The sequence below is a fragment of the Aquila chrysaetos genome, chromosome Z (genome assembly GCF_900496995.4).
Source record: "Aquila chrysaetos chrysaetos chromosome Z, bAquChr1.4, whole genome shotgun sequence".
NCBI classification, from domain to species: domain Eukaryota; kingdom Metazoa; phylum Chordata; class Aves; order Accipitriformes; family Accipitridae; genus Aquila; species Aquila chrysaetos.
In genome coordinates, this window is record NC_044030.1 from 46,671,152 (window position 1) to 46,694,212 (window position 23,061).

Here is a 23,061-nt window from a genome sequence, read left to right on the forward strand (position 1 = left end):
ATTTGTATATCCATAGTGCTAAGTGACTCCTGGCGTGAATGCACATGTTCTGCTCCCATTTCCATTCAGCTGTGGCTGTTCTATTCACCACAGTGGGAACATGAACTTGTTCACGGCAGCACAACAGGTGTTGCTTGCTTAATGTTCCTGAACATTCATTTACTGCTATTTTTTAATATTTTGATTGCAAAAGGAGAAAGACATGAAAGAGTATTGAGTAGAAGAGCTTTGACAGTTGGTTCTCTGCTTTGACTAATTTATATTTGAGGAAGCCTCTAAATGTGAAGCAGAGGAGCTGATATCTTTTAGGCTATCCAACTCCCTGCTGTAAAATGGAGTGAGCTAGACTTAGGTCTGCCTATAAAGGTTTCAGAAGAATAGACTGGCAGCTAGGAATTGCCAGGATTTCTTTGCAGTCCTGGGTAGTCGTCTTTTTTTCTGGATGCAGAAGCAGATGTATTGCAGGTGGTCCTGTGCTGCTCAGAGCCATGAAAGAAACAAAATTGGGAGTCTTGTGATAGCTCAGCTGCTTGGGTGGATACAGTAGTCAAGTTTTCCTGTGGTTCAGCTTTTGCACTGCATTAAACAGATATGAATAGAAAGATAGTAGCAGAAGACCCCTCCCAAATTCCAGATTAATAGACTGGTTGAAGGTGTGGTATTGCCACAGTAGGGGATTAAAATCCTTAATACTAATCTTCACGATTTTCAGTCCTTTCTCCTGTGCAATGCTTCTGTTGCCAGACATGGAACTGAAGGATAGTGAGATTTAGCACTGGATTTTCAAAACAATGTACTATCATCACCATTTGAAACATCTATGCACAAAAGTTAGATTGATAAATCTGCCTAGCTGTTGCCTAATGCAGTAGGTGCCTAAAGTTCATAAATGCCTGTGTTTTCCCAAAGTCTCTTGGGGGAGACGTACTCAGTACCTTCTACGCACGATTTTCCCAAACAGCCAGGAGCTTGGCTGATATATGAAGTCCGTTAAGGAATCATTAAACAGGTTTTTCCCCCTCTGCCTTTTTCTTTTGCTTTCCAAGCCCAAGAGGCTTAAAATAGGCCAACTCAGAACATGTGTAATAAAACAGGGAGCAGGAGAAACAGCTGGTTATGTCATTGGTGTCCCCTTCTATTATACAGCATATGAAAAGCACTCTGAACTTTGAAAGATTTCCCACATTTTACAATCTCTTCTCTGTCTCAGACTCTTCAAACTGCACCAGGGGAATGCCTTAGCATAGCTTTGCTCTGGACTTTGGAGCGCTCTGGCTCAATGAACAGCTTCAGACAGTCTCCTGACTGAGACTGGTTTGCCCAAGAATACTCACAGATGGAAAAGTGATTAGTTGCTCTCTGGGGAGGTGGGAGAGAGGGATTTGACCTAGACAAATTTGACTTAGAGGAGGTGTTGTGGTTTAACCCCAGCCAGGAACTAAACACCACGCAGCCGCTCACTCACTCACCCCCCACCCAGTGGGATGGGGGAGAAAATCGGGAAAAGAAGCAAAACCCGTGGGTTGAGATAAGAACAGTTTAATAGAACAGAAAAGAAGAAACTAATAATGATAATGATAACACTAATAAAATGACAACAGCAATAATGAAAGGATTGGAATGTACAAATGATGCGCAGTGCAATTGCTCACCACCCGCCGACTGGCACCCAGCTAGTCCCCGAGCGGCGATTCCCTGCCCCCACTTCCCAGTTCCTATACTGGATGGGACGTCCCATGGTATGGAATACACCGTTGGGCACTTTGGGTCAGGTGCCCTGGCTGTGTCCTGTGCCAACTTCTTGTGCCCCTCCAGCTTTCTCGCTGGCTGGGCATGAGAAGCTGAAAAATCCTTGACTTTAGTCTAAACACTACTGAGCAACAACTGAAAACATCAGTGTTATCAACATTCTTCACATACTGACCTCAAAACATAGCACCGTACCAGCTACTAGGAAGACAGTTAACTCTGTCCCAGCTGAAACCAGAACAGGAGGGATTGTACCCATTTTTTCTATGTCCTGGATGAATATTGTAAAAAGAAGGGTTCTTGGTCCTGAAGGGTGAATATAGTATAAACACACTTTCTCCTATGGGAGCAGAAGGACAGGCAGAGAAATGCCTGTTGGGAGATTTAAGTCCTGATTAAGGGTCTGCTTTCTCAGGAGTTTTGGTATTTTCTCCCTGCAGAACCTCATGACGTCTTTGTAGTCCTCCTGAGTTGCTCAGAGAACAGCTCCCACTGAATTCCAGTGACCGCAAGTGCTCAGCCCTATAGCCCACAAAAGAGTGGTGCCAAAAAGTTAGAGAATGAGAAGGACACAATTATCATATCACCTTGTTGTTCTTCAAAAATGTTGTTTTCTATTTAACAAGCCCCAGGGACAGTGTGTGACTGTGCGCCACAGTGCAAGATAGACGTCAGTTGCCTAGTGCATGGTCAGTAAACATCTTCTGTGGCTCCCTGTCTCAACAAATGTCCCAAAGTCCCTTGATGGAAAAAGACTTTTCATACAGACAACCTTTTGCTTTTCAGGCTTTCTGTGCCCAGGCCCAGTTTAAAGCCAGGGCAGGCCTTTGCTGGTGAGGGTTTTGTGGCTCGACTGGTGTACAATTGTGTGAAATTTTTACATCTCACACTCCAGAGCAACAAATCAAGGTTGTAGGACCTACTCTTAGTCTAGTGCTTCCAAACTTTCAATGCTCAACTGCAGCCTGCAAGCAGGAAGATTCACCAGCAAGTTGGAAACCTGTGTATCTGCTATGCAGATTTCTGTTATGGGAGATAATTTAATAAAGGACAGGAGTGAGAAACCTCCTGTTTCTACTTTTGATAGGTGGTCCAAAAATGACCTACCATATACCAGTGCTGCCGGTGTAAATAAGTCCTCATCAGTTCTTTGTGTGTACCATGTGTGGACTCGATGATCCTTATGGCTCCCTTCCAACTCGAGATATTCTATGATTCTATGAAATCTCCATGGGTTTTAGCTGCTAAAATAAAGAAATTTCTGCTCATTTATGTTAGTGTATGCATGTAAAATTCAAATATGAGTATTATTATTATGATTTTAGCATGGACAATACTTTCATTTGTTTCCCTGGTTACACTTACCTCCAACCAGGAATCAGCCCAGAAAATTTCAGCCTTAAAGACTGCAATGTTCAGCAAAATTCTGAACAATTAAAACATGTTCAAGATTTCCTGATGTTTTCCTATGTAGAAAATAATATTACCATTCCCATATATAATTAAGTTTCAAATTAAAGGTGGTTTCCACATAAGTAGTTATGCTATTTATGCAATACCTTTCATCCTGGAGTTAGAAAAATTGTGATGATCATGGGTAATGCAAATAGATCAGGCACTCCACTTTTTCCGCCAAAGCCTCTTGCTTTACGTAGTGGTAGGTCTATCCACCTGAGAGTCTAAAGTCTATCTAGACTCCCAAGAATTTACTTCAGAGGGCTTCCCACCTCAGCCTGCTGGTATTCATGATCCTTAATTGCTAGTATATCTCAACCAAGATTCACTGTGGTTCAGTCATCAATCTTAGGGCTGCAGTGTCACCTCTGTTATAGCAGGGGGCCTGCCTGGTGCTCCTGTATCACCTGTTCTTTCAATAAGGGATGCTCCAAACAGCTGTCCCGGGGCAGGCTGGGTAGCTCTGGCTTTTTTTGTCCTTAAGGACCCCAGTTCCCTCATTTCGGGCCGGTGACGTGTGTCTGTGTGGCCGTCTCTCGGAGATGAAACAGTGACATCCAGCGGCCACTTTGACAAGAATGACATCATGTCATAAAACCGGCGTAATGATGTGCAAGGGAGAGAGCAAACGGTCCGGCGGGTGCAGGGCGCGGGCGGCGGCAGCTCAGGCTGGAGGCAGAGCTCCCCACGCCACGCAAGTGCACCCCGAGCATCGCCCGCCTGCGGGGGCTGAGCCTCACCCTCGCCGGGGGGAGGACAGGTGCCCAGGGGGAAAGGTTTGAAATCCTGGGTTTCCCTGCTGTGCAGAACACGTGTTTTCCAGTATCCGTCCTCCATTCAGCTTTCGAATGCCTCTGGCTTTCAGCATAAAGAACTTCAGGTATAGGTAGGGCTAAGTGACACCTCCCTTTCAAATCAGGAGGTCACCTAAATTCACAGATGGCAGTACTTAATGTCCGATGTTACCAAAAATGTAACTGGGATCCTAGGATCTGCTCAGTATGGTAGAGAGGTTCTGATTGCTTTGTACTAACCTGGCAGGTCAGCCAGCTCTGCCCTTAATGTCACATTGTGAGGCACAGAGATTGACTCTGAATGTATCTGGAAAGGAGGGGAGTCCCATAGACACAGGGGTGCGGGAACCAGAACTTGTACAGCACCACATAAGCCCAGCCTTCTCTGGGTTAAGTGTGTTGCTAGTTTCTGTACCTATCTATTTCAGCATCCAGTGCAAAGAGCAAGTGGTTTCCCTCAATTATCTTAGATTGTAACCTCTATTAAGACATTTTGATTGTAGGGTTAATTCCACCAGAATAGAAAAGAGCAGTTATTAAATGTCTCCCTTTTAGTGGAGGCAAGGTAAAGTTCTTGGTCCTTTCTTACACATGAAAGCATTATCAGAACAGTTTTAACAAATAATGCATACTGTGCATTATTTTGTATTGTATTGTAGTATACCTTTTGGAAAATGCTTATTTAAAAGAGAAATTCCAGTGCTAAGTTTCAACAGAACAGCAACTTATGTTAGTAGTCTTCTGTTAATATGTTTTTAATGTTTTAATGTATAATTATTTTGTGCAACTTCTTCTGAACTTAAAAACTTCATACCTAACTTCCTGGTGCACCCAGGACTAAGTTCTCAGCAAAACTGAACCTATAGTGTCTGCCTCACATTAAGCCTTGTTTGGATCCATAAATTAGCTCCTTATTTGCTTTGCCTTATCTGCAGGACATGAATGTGTGCACTTTCTTGGAGGCAAGGGGAAGAAATTATGGGTTTAAAGACAGCAGCTTCATGTGCTTGTCTTGCAGAGGGGAGATTCGGGGATCAGCTTTGTGCTCCAGTGATTACTTGAGATGAATACTCCAACATGCCGCTAAAATCTCTTGTGTATGTTGCTTAAGTATATAAGGATCTGCACTTTATTTTACTTATTTATATATTATTTTACTACAGGATTTGTAAGCCTAAAGCACTCAGGATTTTTTGCAGTCCTATCCTTGATCTGTATCTTGGACTGCAATGTATTGTTTGGACTTACCTAGGGTAGACCTATATGTTATAGCACATGTACTGACATAGTTCCACCACATCTCAGGAGGGAATGAACACAAGAGAATGCGGATATAGATAATTCTGTCCCCAACGTTACTGTCAAGCCTGTCTTGACTAAACTGGTGATAAACTGTCCACGTCCTTCCTTCCTCCCTCTATCGGCTGTGCCATTTTCTCCTGCCAACTCAATGGTGAAGTTAATAGACCTAGTGGACCTGTCCATCCCCCAAGAGGATGGCTTCACTCATCCCTGATGCCGGTGCGGGCAAATTGATGCGTGCCTTACACAGATCTAGAGTAAGGACAGCCCAACTTACCCTAGGGCTAGAGCCCCACTCTGAAACTGCAGAGGTGCTGCAAATTACCGTTTCCTCCATCATCTCAAACAAAATGGAGACGGTTGAAGTTTTTTATCATCATCAATGGTCAGTGAGTAGGATCAGCTACTGTTAAGGAGAACTTGTTTCTCCATAAATGTCCATAGTGCCTTATTGCCTGAAAATACCCAGACATTTTAGAAGAGATTGTGTTTGAACTAAGGTAGGCTTAGTTTACTTTCTAGACTTATTGAGAAAGCAAATAAGTATACAAAAGTTTCAGGTAAACTTTTAAAGGGCTGTGGTGGTAATGTAGGCCCTAGCTATGCCTCTGCACAGTGAGGAAAGGGAATGTCCCTGCATTGCTGTGTACTTCCCACAGTGGCTGCTGCTCCTCTCTGACATAGCTGAACTGGGGTGGAGGTGAAGGCAATCTGCTCAGATTTTACGGATGTTTCCAGAAGATTGATGTTTTGCTAAAGATGCAATTTTAGTTTAAAGATTTTCCTTAGTGCATAGTGACATGCTAGATTGGGAGTTGAATTTTGTGTCATCTTTCAAATAAAGGAAAAAACAAGATCATGTGTTAACATTTTCAATAATGTCCTGAGAGCCTTGATATATTATTTTTCCAAGCTTGTTAAAAAATTCTCATCTTGCTCACTGTGAACAAAAAACACTGGAATATTTTGTGAGGACAATTCTATCACCTCCACAGGCTGATTCAGTGGTGTGCATGTGACTTTAACATTCGGCTACACATTTATGTGAGGAAAGGTGTAGCAAAAAATTTAAGTTTTAGAAGGTGGTAGGAGCATTTCAGTCTCTCCGACTGTCTGTACAGCTGTCGAACTTCTTGTTTTGAAATCTAGACTAACAAAGGCAGTTCCTCTCATAGCTGTTCTTTTTCCACCCATAGTTCTCTACAACAGTAGCCTGTATCATCTGCAGTGGGATGACTGTAACTGTTCATGGGCTACTATTGTCATATCACATAAACACACTACAGTAACCTTCTCTCAGATAATGTTTGTCATTATTGCCCCCCAACAGTATAATCCAAATATACAATATTTATGCCTGCAATCAGTTATTTGAAAATTTCAAAACAATGAAATCCTGGGGTTTTATAAGTTTTATGTTGTTCCACAAATATAAACAGGGTGAAATTCGAGCTTGATAGGCAAAGACGGTGAGTATTGCCGTAACTGTAAGTTCTTGCTGTATTCAGCCATGGGATAATGAATCAGGGTTGGCTGCCATGGTCAACGTTAAATGAAGTTCTTTGCCATTATGCATTAATGAGATTAAAAGAGACTAAAAGAGACTAGACCACTGCCCTAAAGGCTACAAGATTGCAGCTCATGGGAATGAAAATCAAGGCTGGTGATGTTGCTTTTTTCCAGCACTTACTAACTGGCTGAGTTTAGGTGAAGTTTGTTACTGTGAAAAATCCCAGGGAGACCAGAAATACAGTGTTACCTGGAAAGAAGCATAATGACAACTGTCTGACACAGATTTTTTTTTTTTAATTCTTTTTTTAAAGCTTCAAAGCTCCCATAGTCTTCACTGAATGGCAGTCCCTAAGAACGGATTAGATAAAATCTGATTAAGGAATTTAACATTTTCTTCTCAGAAATCTGAAATAAAAAACACCTCTCTGAATCATTCCTCTCCTGAAGTGTGACTGATCTGTGCAGAACTGTTCTGAGTATCTGATATCTTTCTTATTCAATTGGATATTTTTTTTTCCTGTGTTTCTTTTGCATTTAGCTAAAAGATGTTATTATCTCAGCGAAGGCTGATTTGTGGAGGCAGCAGCTCCTGACCTTGGCTTATTTTGTGTCAGTGCCTTTTTTTCAGCATTTTTGTGAGGAAGTATCAGAGCTGGTTGTAGCTGCATGAATAGAGAGACAATGACTTCTTTCTTGAGGAAGGTGAGATACCAGTTCAGAGGAGGTCATAGGTACTAGAGGATTACTCGGTGCCCTTTGTTTTTAATGAACCTTCTTTAGCTACAGGAGTCAGCAATGCCACCGATCTGGGGACACTGCCATACAAAGGAGCATGCTTCTTCCAGTCTATGTGGAAGCAATTTAGAGAAGATCTGCAATCAATGCTTATGTTTCCCCCCTTGCTGAAATGGTAGCTACAAATAAAAGAAACTACTCCCTCCTTTTAAATTAACACACCAACAAGTATGTCTCTTGTGGTTCAAACTGGGATCTGATATTGGCAAGAATAAGGGACACCTGAATCACAGCTGATCTCGGAGGTGGTAATAATTTACAATATTCAAAATGTCTGTGCACAATAGTGTAAACCCTTTGGTTTTCTTTAAAGCTGTAAAGTTAGAACTAGAGCAGTGAGAGACCTTAGAGAAAAGCAGCTGCCATTGCATCATTGCTTTATTGCTTTGAAAGCAAATGACCGTAAATAAATGCTCCGGTAAGAACAGATGTTTTGAACTACATCTCTTTTTTTTATTGCAAAACAATTGTTACAGAAATTTCAGAAAGTTCTACTGTAGTAATTGCCAACTTCTGCTTTTTATTATGTATCTAAACACAGTCTAAAAGTGCATTGTGAATCCAGTAGACCTTTAGAAAGGACCGTTTTCCCTAGTGATATACATTTAGACAAATCATACTTGAAAAGCTTCATATTAGTAGGAATTTGTTTAAAATGACATTTTAATCATTTTTCTCCCTTTATAAATGATTGTTATACACTTACAAATGATAGCCCAAATAATAAACGACTAAATAGCTATTAGTATAGTATATTGCAAACACTGTTCCAGACAGCAGTAGCAGCATATAGACTCTCCTCATGTACAACAACTGCAGTGGTGGAAGAAGGATATAACTTTAATACAATTTACTCTTGTGCAGGCATAAAATTGTATTTCACAGCCAATTCCGACTTCTGTCCCTTCCCCCTCCCTACCAAATACTAAAATAAACAAGAGTTATCACTTCTCTGCAGCAGAAACAGCAGCAATTTCATAATCAAACATTTTTTCCTAATAGCTTTTTGAAATAAGTACTGTGTGGCTCTACAAGAGATCTGAAAGCATACAGCAAAAATTAAAAGGTCAGAGACTGTTTCACAACCAGTCTGGCTCAATGGCTCAGTCATTAGACTTCCCACTTGATGATGATTTAGGATAATGTGTGCCATGACTCAAAGTAATACAGAGTTAGAAATGCAGAATAAATCCATCCTCTGACAAAAGTCAGAGTACTCGACAAAAATCAGTGGATTTTCTGCAGATTTGCACCAGCATCAGTAAGACCATAATCGTAGTCAGTCTCAGAGAAGAGAAGCCTGTGTGACCTGTAGTGTTCACCCTGTGACTGGCTATGAAGCAGGATAACTCTCACTGGGGGGCAGAAACTCACTCCTTCCACATTCAACACTACTGCTTTTATGCCAATGTGTGGCAAGGCCAGTGAATGCCATCTAGAGGAATGAGGAGTTTCATTAGGTAAGCAGACACCCCCAACGCTTCACTTCTGCCCAGTTTGGACTGTGCTGTTACTTGAGGTGGATGAAGGAAAATTGATGCTAGGAAGCTTACTCATTTCTTTTGAAGAAGATGATGTATACCTGCTATCTTTTAACAGAACTGAAAATGTGGCCTCTGTTGAAACAATTGTGCATATTTGTGCAAAAATGCAAATATACTATTATTTTTAAGTAGGGGAGAGACATCACAACTACTTAAGTATTCCTAGGGAAATGCAGGAATGACCAGCTCACATTTTCCCTTCTGGTGATTATCAGATCCTCTTATGTATATAACCTGAGCAACATAACAAGACATTTATGCTTGTTTTGAAAATTTGCACCATGAGTTTACAGAGAATTTTGTTTCACTGGCTCACTCTAAGCTAATACCTTTGATAACTTCTGCTCTCAGGACAGATGCTCGTTTGCTCCGACTGCAGTCATTGGACTAAGGCTGTGTGCTGCTACCAGCACTTTTTTTAGCAGTTTTTTGTGTAGCTGCATTTTCCATGCACTGACAGTTTCTAAGAAACAAATCATTATCTTCTCATACAAAAAATATACCTAACTAAGATATTTATCCCCTGACAAAAGGCTATCCATTCCACAAAAGGTACAAATTAGTTTTTTTACCAAAAAATCTATAAATGGAAAATGAAAAAAAAGCAATCTATATCTGGAACCCAGAGGGATTTCCTTATGTGGATGAATGGATGTTTTGGTTTTTCATTGTATTTTCAAATTATCCCCTCACTGCCATTTGTTAACTGGCACTTGTGCTAAGAACAATAATGTAGCACCTTATCTCTTCCAAAAAAAGAGAGAGCCAAATGTCTGAGCACTGCTGTAGGTTCGCATTTTGTGTTGAATATTTCAATTTCATAAAATACAATTGTCATTTAAAAATAATAAAAAAATCACTTACTTTGCTAAAGATCAAACATAATGGAAATAATGTAAACATCCAAAAGCTTGAATTCATTCCTAACTGGATTCATCTTTACAGGCAGGCAATAGCAAAATGTTAAGTTTCATAGTAGTCCAAAGAAACTCATGGAACAATGCATGCATTTTCACTGACACAAAAAAAGACTGGACTGTAAGGAAGAGAAGCTACTTCAGTCATATCACACTGTTATTGTGAAAGAATAATGTGCTATAATCCAATACCTAGGACAAGTGTATACCCCAACTGTAGAATAGCGTCACTTAAACTGGAAACAACAGAACGGATTACTATAGGAAAATATTTATAAAATACTGTACACCGCTTCCTCAGTCGGCCAGCATATGTAAACAAACAGCTAAGTTCAGTTGAGTTTCAAAATATTATTAAAGTTCATTTATCTTATAATCTTTTGCATAACATGCCAGTTCATCTTTCACACTATCACAACTCACCTGTCACAGCCCACAGTGGCTCATTAGAGGTTTATACATCAGCTCATACAGACATTTATGTGGAGCTATACAGAGAAATGTGTGAAACATACCAAACTTACACACTGTGACCAGAAATGCATATTCCATATGTAAGCTAATAATCGGATAGTGGAACTTAATGCTTGATGCAACATGTGCTATTTTATTGAATGTTACAGATTTACAAACAAGACCTTATAATGTGATATTAAAACTGTCCTGTAACGTTCACTAATATTACCACATGTCACAACTATACTGGTTTATATATGGGAGATATGTATATATGTGTGTATATATATCTATTTCATAAGCTATCCTTTGATACAGAATATGTCATATGGCACATGCTATAGCTACATGATGATGGATGATAAAACTTCTACTCTCACTAAATGGTCATAATATCAGGAGTGGGAAATCTGGTCCCATTGCAAGGAATGGGTGTTTTACCATCAAATTCAAAAAGGAGCAGTTTGATGCAATGTGTAAAAAACAAGTGAAGATAAAATAATCTAACATCCATCATAATATATTCTATAGACACCACATTGTAGAATAAATGGGAAACATTCAGGAAAAGTAGTGTTCTGACATCTTGCAATCACACTTTTAACATCTGAATTTACATTTTATATATAATGGCAAATTTTAAGAGGTAAATAAAGTGTCCTGTTTCATTTTACCTGGAATGTGTGCTCCAGATCAATAAAGTGCTGTATTCTAAACATTTATACAGCTTCTGGGTTTGGCAAATTCCTTTACCCTGACAAACTAAGCAATGAAATCTACCCCAGAGGACAGCCCTATGCCTTAATTCACTAAGCGCTGTTGAGGAATTTCTAATGAATCTGAAGTTCCTCTAGAGTAGGCCAGTAATATGGTGAAGGTGGAAGAGTCCACGAACAGTTTTAGCAGACATTCTTAAAAGTAGCAAAGAAAACAAAGTGAGAATATCCCCCTCTACTCACCAAGGATAGATAGATTTGGAGAAGCCTTAGGAAAAGGCTGCTAACAAAAGTTGGCACATTTGAAGCAGATTGTTAAACACCAGTTCCTTCGCCCCTGGGCGTTTTGCTATTGTTCAACAATCAGCCTGTCACAAGCATGCTTCATAATGCACAGAAAGGTTTTTGACCTTTCTCGGTGTTGCCATGTGACCGTAACGCTGCACATGGACTGCAAGGCAATTGCATAAACACGGTGTCTTGGTGGAATTTAGCTCATTGAAAGCCTGATCAAATAGAAGAAAGCAAGGAACACGTTGGTCCAGGAAGTATGAAACACATTGTGCTTAAAGTCCCCATGCTGCATTTCTTTATTTCCTGAAATTTCCCACGTAGTGACTCAGTACCTAAATGTTTTCACCTTCTTTGCCTCTTTTCTTGAGGCTGATGATAATTTTTATGTCTGGGTTTGTTGCCTTTCAGACTTAGCTCTTGTACAGTGCTCAGAGTCTCCCAGGGTGAGATCCCAGTGAGAAAACGTCAGCCTGCATTTTCAAAGCTGCCTTAGAGATTTGGAAGATAATTCCCATTTAAATAATGGGAAGTAAGTACCCCACTCGCATGTGTTCATTTTTGATAACAAAAAGGAGCTGGTTCTACACAGGTGTTGGTCATTGTAGAGATGTTTTAATTTTTAATAGCACTAGCTTCAAATCTTTACAAGCTTTAAAGTTGTGCCTTCATAAAGGATGTGAAATTTTGATCCAGTTGCAGTTTACACTTCTCCACCCTTTTCCTATCTTCTGCATACCCTTCTACCTGTGACCACTGTGATATCTTCTCATGAGAAGTTTGAAACCCTGGTTGACATTGTGGACCCTTGGAACATGGGTGGGGTCAGTGGAGTTATGACTGTCTTCAATCAAAGCCTGTAACTGCACTACCGTTCAGATATACTTTCTCCTACTAAAATGCACATTGTGAGATATGCTGCTGAACGGTGAAAGCCTAGTCGCAACCGATGGCTTTTGCTGTTTACAGAAACCTGCAGTTTCACTTTGGTTAACTTACCTTGAAAGCACATGTACTTTTTAGTGTTTTCCAGTCCTCTGCCAAGAACACTTTCCCTTAAGCAACTTCAGTCTAAGTGCATTAATCTGGATTCAGACTGCTTGATAAATCTTGTATATTTTGAAATGTTCAAATATGGCCAAGTCCTCATGAAAAAAAAAAAAAACCAAAACGGTGTATATTTTTAGGTGAGGGAATGATGTGAAAAATCGGCAGCTGAAATGGAACAGCAAGAAGACCCTGGTAGCAGCCTGGTAGATAAATCTCCCCAATTTGTATACATAATGAAATGGAGCAGTGAGAACCTTACAATATTACTGTGCTCTCCTCTCATTACCCTGTTCTTACTGTTCCATCACATCCTTTGATTTAGTGAGACAACATATTGATGACAAATGTGGTAAAAAAATAAATATATACTATTCCGCTTAATTACATTCATCCTGAGCTTGCTCAGCTGTGCTAGAATCTAGAATGCCTGTTTTATACAGGAAATCACCTGATATTTTAACATAAATTCTTCCTCCATTTACTGTTTTGCAGTACAAAAGGCATTTCATTTCCCTTTCTGCTCTTGAAAATATAAACTTTTTGTGGCACTAGAAGCTGATACAAAAAAAGACAAGTGAACGTTACAGTTGTTATCTTGTTCATCTTTCTTCATTACCACAAGTGTGGGATGCAAGGGATTTGGGAGACTTTAGGTTTGTTTGCTGCCAATTCCTACAGAAATAACAAATGCTTTTCATCAGTTATCACAACAGTGAAACAGATGAAAAAGAAGTCGTGATTGAAGTTTAGAACATCTAATTTGTACGTCTCTTTTTGCCAGTTAATTCCTGCATCCTAAAAACTTGAATAATGATCAAAGATCTTAGGATGCCTTCTAATAAAAGGCAGATTTCTGAACCTACTCATTTTTTTCTTGTGACTTCATAAAGGGGGCTTGTTATTCCTGTTGTTTACTGAAGTCTTTGTAAAGCTTTCATCCCTCCCTTTTTCCTTAAGTGCAAATGTCAACTGGGTCAAGATGCAGTAACTCAGTGGGCCATGCTGAGACTGACAATGTTCTCCCTTGACCGGTGGCTAATGCCAACTGGAGTTGACAAGGGGTGATGTGAGTTTTTTTTTTAAATTCTGCTAAGAAAAATGGACTGGAGAGCAGATGACCCTTAGACTGCTGGTGAGCTTTGTCTAGGCCTAGCTGTGCTTGCTTTCAAAGCTGCGGAAGGCTCCCGTTCTTGACAGTCTCCTCATGGACAGGTTGTCCCCTCTGCTCTCTGGCCTTGAAGACTTACTCCTCTGGAAGGGGTTTCGCAGGCCTGTTGTGTTTCGCTGTCTGTCAAGTTTGTCACTGATAGAGTAGCTCTTCCGTGTGTGCTGCGCATACAACATGTTGGACTCCTCCGCAGAGTAGCTGTTGGCCCGCTCTATTTTTGGAATTGGGATGCTGTTGGCCAGAGTTCTTGTAGCATTGCCGTCTTGAGGAGGTAACAGGATCCCCTTCTTGTCTTTGGACTCAATATCCTCATGATCAGAGCTTGGGTGGCTTAGTTCAGCTTCTCTCTCTGGGTGGCAGCATCCCAAGTCCTCCACTTTTCCCCCAAGACTTCCAGGGAAACTGGCCCTCTCTGCGATGGCCTGGGGAGCGCTCACACACCTCGTGTCTATGCAGTCCGTAATACTTGTGTACTCTGCTGTTTTGACTGGGACACCAAGACTGCTGAAGTAACTTCGAGAGGGAGAGAACATAAAACTGTGAGATTTCACAATTGGCGTTTCCTCCAGAATAAATGGCGTTGTAGCCAGATAACGACTGCTTTTAGATCGCTCTAAAGTGTGATACAAGGGAGGGTCTGAATCCCAGGGGATTTGGCAATCTGTGATTTGTGAATAGTCTGAAGAAAATGCTCTTGTTTCTATTCCAGAGGTTTCCTCGTAATCAAGACTCCTGCCAGAAATTTTTTCACCAGGTGTACTGCTAACGTATGCACTGTTAGCTAAAATGGAAGAGGCTATGTGAGCCTGCAGAGCTGCATCTCCGGTACCAAGAATATTTATGGAGCTGTCGAGAGGCTCTGTGTCAGAATGCATCTCATCCATGGCAGAAACGTAGATGTCTATACAAGATGAAGGCCTTCTGGAGTCTGGGGCAATCGACAACGTGCTGGTAGGGGCTAAGGGAACCTTTCCTTCTTTTGCTATCGAGTGGGAACTAATAGCCCGATGCAGGCTTGGAGATCTTTCCTTAAAAATACTTTCAAACTTTTCCAACCCACACTTGTCCTTCATATTTGTTGCATAGAAAGAGTGGCTTCGCATGCGGGGTGTGATTGTAGGAGATGTTGGGGACATGGACTCCTCTCCTGTGGGATCTATGCTCTCTTGAAGCTTGTAAGTATTTCCTTCCTGACTATTGAAGCTACTCTGCCTCACAATGTAGGCTGCATCAGTACAGTCAGATGAAGTCCTGGATCGTATCTTGGTTGTCTCACCTCTCTCTATCCCGGTCAGTTTTTCTAAGGCGGTCACCATTCGTCCCATCATATCTTCCAGCTGAGCAAGCCTGATGTCAACGGTCTGCAAAGAGGCCTTCATGCAGTGCTCTCGCTCATTTACCTCTTCCAGTCTCATGGCCATGTTCTCTACCCTTAAAAAGGGAAGAATTAAACAGGTTAATTTCTACAAAGCAGTGGTGTTCAGCTAATAGGTCACCAAAACAAATGGGAACAAAAAGGCCTTAAAATTCAAAGCCAGTCTATACCACCTCATCTGCTTCAAAACCCTGCTAAAAGAGGTTTAGCAAACAAATACTACTCGCTTATGAAACTGCTCCAGTGGGTTAAACCAGGGGTGTCTGCTGCATAACATAGAGGGGGGTTTGGGTGTGCAAATGGTACTATGATTTGCTGCCTTTCTGCTGACAAAACTTCTAATTAGATTGTTATGAATGAATAACGCTTAGAGCAGACATCACATGACATTGTCCCCAGTTGTGCCACAGGCAGGACCACCACAGTTAACTGCAGAACTAAATGAAGTAATGAAAATGGTCAATATGCCATAGAAGGTGGGTAACATCCCATTTTTTTTTCTGGTGTTCGCCCCAGATTTACACCAGCTAGTGCTATGTGGACCTAAGGAGATAGTCTCTTTGTCCTCTGATTAATTTTTAGCTCACATATACAGAAAAAAAAATGTATCAGCTATTGTATTGATGTAGGTAATATCAAGTAAAGTATGCATAAAAACTGCAGGGAGGAGAACACTGATCAAACCAAATAACAGCCTACGATAGGGTACACACACTAAGATTGCTCCATTACTGTGACTGTGCTTTGGGTAGTCTGTGTAATAGTTTAGGGATTGAAATGATGGATTTTAAAGTTATTTATTAGCTACCTATCATAATATATAAATAAAAAGTTATATTAAGGTATTAATAGGTAACAATTGAAGGTGTGATCCTAATTTAAACTTCAGTATTTCTGTTCTACACTGTTGATCTGTCTCATTTTAAAATGTTTTTGACTTTAAGGTGAGTTGTGTACTAATTTATGCCTGTGGCTTTCAACCATTTCAGTTTTCTGGCTTCTACAACATCTCTACTGAAGGATTTACATGGAGTCCTCTAATTTTACACAATGAAATTGCCTTTAGCAGATATGAAATTTCTTATCATAATTTTTTTCTCTGGTTGTAGTCCCAAGGGTAGAGCAGGGACCTCCATTATCTGCCAAAGAAGTATTAAAAGCAACACATTTATATAGCTACATTTGTCTGATTTTTAAGGTTATAGTTCTGGTTTTCCCCATTCCTGTAGACACTGAAAAATGAACAGAGAAGTGACAAACACCAAATGGCAGGATTTCCACACTTTTCTCTTCACAAGTCTCTTGCTCTCTGCCTGTTAGTGCAATTCATACTCAGAAGCTAATAGGTGCCCTGTCAATCATAGCCAGGATTTCTGATGAGATAAATATCATCATCTAATACTGCTAATTGAATTTCCAACAGGACGAGTGAACTGGAACTGGCAACACCATAAACACTCCTACTTGCTGTCCTAGTTTCAGCTGGGATAGAGTTAACTGTCTTCCTAGTAGCTGGTACAGTGCTATGTTTTTGAGTTTCGTATGAGAAGATTGTTGATAACATTGATATTTTCAGTTGTTGCTCAGTAGTGTTTAGACTAAAGTCAAGGATTTTTCAGCTTCTCATGCCCAGCCAGCGAGAAAGCTGGAGGGGCACAAGAAGTTGGCACAGGACACAGCCAGGGCACCTGACCCAAAGTGCCCAACGGTGTATTCCATACCATGGGACGTCACATCCAGTATAGGAACTGGGAAGTGGGGGCGGAGAATTGCCGCTCGGGGGACTAGCTGGGTGCCGGTCGGTGGGTGGTGAGCAATTGCACTGCGCATCATTTGTACATTCCAATCCTTTCATTATTGCTGTTGTCATTTTATTAGTGTTATCATTATCATTATTAGTTTCTTCTTTTCTGTTCTATTAAACTGTTCTTATCTCAACCCGTGGGTTTTACTTCTTTTCCCAATTTTCTCCCCCATCCCCCTGGGGGGGGCGGGGAGTGAGTGAGCGGCTGCGTGGTGCTTAGTTGCTGGCTGGGGTTAAACCATGACACTTGCCCAGAAGGAAACCAGATTTTAGCAGTGAATGAGTATTGGGCAGCATTAATGCCTTGTTAATTAATGCACAGAACGTTAGCTGGTGAAACACTGAGGTCTGACTAGCTTGTGGTGATGAGCAACAGCAACCTGCCCGTACAAGAGAGGAGAGGGAGAAGTGTGACACCACTACCTACAGCAAGTCTCACATTCTTGTGAAATATGGGCTTTTTCTGTTGAAGATCATGAGTTTTTAGAGCACAAACACAGCAAATCAAATGTGAAGCAGTAACTGTATTGCTGTGATCAGATTTCAATAGATGAATGAACAAATAATCACTGCTAAGAAATGAACCAGCAGTTTCAAAGAATCTCATTCTACTCATCTTATTATCATTTAGGCACCAGTTTTACCAACTTCTCCAACAAAACAGATTAATATTATTGCAAGCACAGGATATAATTCCATAGTGAGTGAGAAGTTTATATGGGAAGCAGTTAAATTTTCCCTCATGTTATTAGTTATCTGAACTGCTATTTTATAAAAATAATTATACTTCTGAAATTTTTATCAGCTAATAATTGAGTGCCTCGTCACACATTCATATTCTGTAACAGCTGCTCCAAGATCATGAACAGATATAACATCATAATTTTAGGGCTGTCAGACATATGGAACAATTTGAGAAATCTCCTGGATTTTACTTGAGGATGCTTAGATTACAACCAACAAAAAAAATTCACCCCAGCAACAGTTACCCAAGAACTGGAATGAATTTAGAACATTCTGTGAAGCTAACTGGATAGTCTTGGATATTTTTTTTCTTTTTTTTTCTTGCTTTGAGAGATGTACACAAGTGAAATAATTTTTAATACAAACATAGCCAGTTGAATTATTGCACTTCGTTACATATTTGTATCTGGAATGTTAGCAGAACTGTCCATAGTGCATATCAGTTTTGCATCCTGCATTCATGTGAGGGCTAAGCAATGCACAACTAATGCATCCCAGAGGAACCTAGAGTCATACCTTCATGTATTTGTCCTGCCTTCCCTGAACATGATCTATTAGCTACTGCCAGAGGCACAGAATCTAACACTGGTGGTATTGCTGGCCAAGATAAAGAGACAATTTTGAGTTACATGGTTTGTTGGTTGCCATGGAAGTAATCACAGATGTGATTGCATTGATAGTAGTAGGAAATTTATATAGAAACTCAACAAGATAAGGATAGTGCAGTCTGGCTTCAGAAACCAGGGGTAACCACAGATGCGCATAGTTAACTGAGAAGTACATACATGTATTTACACTGGATGGGCCCTGGCTATATAATTTTATTCACAAAAAGAAAGCTTGAGTGATGATGATCTCCAAACCCAAAGCTATTAGCTGAATAGTCACCTTTTTTAATATATATTGCATATGGCCACTCCCAGATTTTTTAACAAATATTATTATTTTAATTAGTGATATTCTCTTATATTAATTTGATGTTCAGTTCTGCAATCATTCATCACACAGAACGGCACCATGCTCTGTGAGTAATCCTACTATAAACATGATAAAATCATATCAGCCAAACACTGTGGACAGAAGAAGATATGTTCTGGAGAAATACAGTCAAAATCTAGTCCTTAAAATGTTTTAAAAAGTGAAATTTTCTATTTTCCCATATTGTTGGATGATCTTGCACTCAGTGAATAGACAGCTAGACCTGTATTTCCTTCAGGAACAGTTTTGAATGTAAACACTATTTCAAGGTAAGAATGCCCAAGTTTTGCTTTGGATTTTTTTTCTATCTGCATTGGAGATACCTTTTGGCAAATATCGCAATATCCATGCACGATGCCTCCATTGCACCTGTGCTTTTCCTTACAGCAAGATTTATCCAGTGTATGAGAAGGTGCCAAGCCATCCTAGCAGATGGGAATGAGAACAGAAAAGGAGGCGGCTACGTGTAAAATGTGCATCAAGTGTGTTCAGCTGAATCTCAAAAATTTCTAACAGTGAAACAAACATTGACTATCTGAGGACAATATTCAGTAACCAGGAAAAAAATAAAAGGGCAGAACTGGGAACCTGGCAAAGATTTTATATTACCTGTGATAAGCCTTTTTAATTATGATTTGGGAGATGATGGCTTTTGCTGGCATTCATTTTGATTATATTTATTTTTAACCTTTGCATATCAGTTCATCAATAATTTAACTGAAGTAATGATTTAACGGGAGTAAGGCACTCTTTTCAGAAGTAGGCCTCTTAATTGAATGCTAGAATTAGGTTCACAACTCCTTTTGTGGACTTATGTCCTTTTTAAACGCATCATACTTCAAAATCCTTTTCAACTGCCAGAAAGACTATAGACACTGAAAGTCACTTAACAGGGGCATCGACCCTGCTTGTTATAGGCAACTGTGGAATGGTTTTATTTAAATAAAATGTAGCAGTTCCCAGGCCTGTAACAGGCTACTGGTACTTTGCCTGACATCTTTTGGTAAAGCATTGCTATGCAAGCGGCCAGCCAATTTTCCCAGGTGTGGTGGTTTCTGCAAGCTAAGGACGTTGGCTTGTCCTGGCTGTGTTCCCATCTGGAGCCTAAGACCACTTAACTCCTTGTGACCACAGATTTGCCACTGGATTCACAGACCTTTCCTAATGTCACTCTGCACGTGTGGCCGGATCTGGTAGGCTCAGTAGTGGCCCTTTTACTAACCTAAACCTATTTCTGTGCACTTCAGCCTGCCATCTGTGAAATCAAGATAATAACTATGTCTTCATTCACATGGATGCTGTTAGTGCAATTGCACTGCAGACTATAAAGCATTAAGGTGCTGTAGTAATGGACACCATATAGTACCAAGGATGACATAATAAGATCTACTCCAACCAGCTTATCTGCTCTTTAAATACTGCTAGGATGTGACCCTGCTCCCTTTGGAATCAATAAGAGGTTTTGCATGGGGTTTGAAAGAGTCGAGACCTGTCCAGGTGGAAAAAATACCTACTGAAGAGATTGCTTTAGTGGCTTCATGCCAGATCAAGAAAAGTAGTGCAGTCTTTTTTGATCATATTACGCATGTCTCTGTACTGGTCAAAATGTGCCGCTGAAAGTTTCATAGTGATTGGAAAGGAAGGCTCTCCAGGAAAAGTTGTGATTCAATGAAGTGAATTTGTCCAACTTTGCTTTCCTTACGGGTCTCCAGGAGATTCACCAAGATTTGCCTAGTAAATGCAGTTAAGGGAAACACCTTATAGCTTTGTACTGCTTTGTATTTTTCCGCTTAGTCAATCACTTCCTCTGATGTGTATCACTAACCTGCTGCTACTTCCATGTGCCTGTGTGAGATCGTAGCTAGTGAGCTGCTCCTCCAAGGTACTTAGTACCTGGGGTGAGGGAAGGACAAACATCAAGTGTCGTTTCATGCTTTTAATTTCTGAATGTGATAGGATCAGGTAAAGGAGCGATTTTGTGTGGTGACACCAGATCTGGACACCTCTGTGGTGTTCTTTGTTACAAGTGAGGTGATTGCTGAACCAAGACAGGCCCCACAGGATGTCAGGGTGGACTATTCCAAGGTGATAGTATAAACTGCGGCTTGTTGTAGGTGAGTCAGACAAGACGCTGTGGTCCTGACCCAGCACAGCCACTGACCGCTTAGCTGAAATCAGTCATTTATACCCAGGTCAATGCAGCAAGAAACAGGATTTCTTGTTCTTTTGTTTTCCTGAGCTCCTTTATCCACTTCTGGGACCCACCTAGGCTGAACCTCAAAGCAAGACTCTGTTCCCATCTCCGGTTTTCCTTCCAGTGCTAGCCCCCCACTCCCTCCTTCCAGGTGTACTGTGCTTTTCACCTATGGTGTGCAGCTGTTCTTCCTCCAAGCAGGACCTGGGGCACTCTGATAAATGCAGCTGCAAGTAGGAGCTGCTCAAGCAAGAGGTGAGCGTATCACAGATGCATGGAGGAGAGGGAAGGCAGTGAGCAGGCTTGTCCCAGCCCTTCCTTCTTGAGCCTTACAGCATTCTCAGCCTCCTGCAAATGGAATGTCTTCAGGGGGAACTTCACTGATATTTTCAGGGCTTTCTAGTTCAATTTTACACCATGTAAAGCTGAGTTAATTGGCTTAAGCTGATATCTCATGGCTATAATGTAGGTATTGTGCTTGGTCTACTACTACATGCTAACATGCTTGGTCTACTACTACACTGGAAGAGAAACTTCATAGTCCTGCATATTCTCTGTTTTCTTTGCTTTACATCTTGTTAATCATACAAAGACATCTGTATATAGAAACCATAAAGTGCAAATCTGGATTTTAAATATTTGAATGTTCCACAGGTTAGAAAAAAGAATTTTGCTGTTTAAGAACACTTCAAGGGATACTTCCCTGTCCATAACTGCAGGCAAAATGACAGACTTGGGCATCCAGTTTGTAAAACGTGTTATTTAAGATACCTATATAGCCCTGATTCCTCAAACATCTTTAAAGTATTTCTCAGATCTTTGAAGTATTTGCACTTGCCTTCTGTGGTAGAGCATTGCAGTTGGTTTGGCAAGGAGAGAAGAGCTATTACGAAATGAGAACTGCATTCACCTGTGACTTCCTTGCTACAAGTCCTAGTAGTGTGCTTGGGTCCAGCAGTGGCCTCTGTACCCCATAGGGTTGTACCTGGGTGTCCCTTACACAGCTGGTTTCCACATTACACTATTGGCTACAGTAAACGGATTTTTAAGAACTATTTCTCTGTGGGGCTCAGGTACTTGTCTTCATTTAGGATTCATAATCGTGAACTCTTCTGGAATGAGATGTTTAAGGCATTCATTTAAAATAGAGATAAGGGCTCTTTTCCTATAAAACAGGGCCAGCAAGGTGTGCAAAGGCAGACTGTTATAGATTCATTTTCAAGGACTTAGAGCATGAGTCTAATGTAGGGGAGGTGTCAGCTGGATTACTTCTTATTTACAGAGGCTTCAAACATACCTCTTCTTTCCTTGGCTACCAAAAGGAAAGCTATGTCCGAACAGAGATTTGAACCTGCATCTATGATTTTCGGGTTAGTTCTCTGACCACTGGACTATGAGAACACAAGAAAAAACAGTACTCAGCTGGACCACAGATCGAATTAGCCCACTAACTTAATTTGAAGCATATGTAATTCTTCCCCCCTTATATTCTCCAGTCTCTAAACATTTTCTGCTCGGGAAATTCATGGGCTCAATATGATCTCTATGTATTTAGCAGTCCTTTCCATAAGCTTGTCTAGTCTCTCTTTGAAACCATGTAGACTTTTAGCTGACATCATCAGCTTGTTTCATACCTCATCAGCTTTCAAGAATTTGCTCTGTTCCACTACTTACTGCATGAAAAATTCACCTATTTTTGTTTGTTTTGAACCTGGGCTCCTGCTAGATTAATCTGTTGCTCCCCTATATCTTGTTATGGGAGAAACAGCAAACAACTGATTTCTACTCACCCTTTTCTTGCACTCATAATTATACAGACCTCTACCATTTAATTCCCCATTTGTCTCTTCCAGACCAAGTAGAGCTAGATTACTCGGCCATTGTTTACGAGGAAGCCATTCCATGCCTTACCACGCCTCCCCTCTAATATCCTTTTCTAAAATACATGTTTTAGGAGTGCTGTTTTCAGTAATGCACATGAGTAAAGGGTATCATATCTGCTAATCCTGCTCTGGGATAGATTTGTTTCAAAGCCAAATTAAAAGTGTGTTTCCTTGCCTACAGAAAACATATTTTAGTCATAGCTGCATGAGGGGCAGTGCTAGAAGATTATGTATAAGGAGAAGAGTGTTGTAACTGTGTAATTGATTACAATGACAACTCACCTGACCTCTGTTACTCAAATTAAAGTGGAGTATTCAGGGAATGGAGTATTCA

General features: G+C 40.6%; 1 protein-coding gene across 13 annotated transcripts in view; it reads right to left on the minus strand.

Annotated features, from left to right (window-relative positions):
- Positions 1–8,038: 8,038 nt before the first annotated feature.
- Positions 8,039–23,061, minus strand: part of TRPM3 (transient receptor potential cation channel subfamily M member 3) — a 468,388-nt gene continuing 453,365 nt past the window's right edge. For all 13 annotated transcript variants that reach the window (XM_030003866.1, XM_030003862.1, XM_030003868.1 and 10 more), the window contains one exon: positions 8,039–15,180. In XM_030003866.1, the coding sequence (XP_029859726.1) occupies positions 13,731–15,180 (1,450 nt within the window). In that variant the 3' untranslated portion in view covers positions 8,039–13,730. The remainder of the gene's footprint in view (positions 15,181–23,061) is intronic.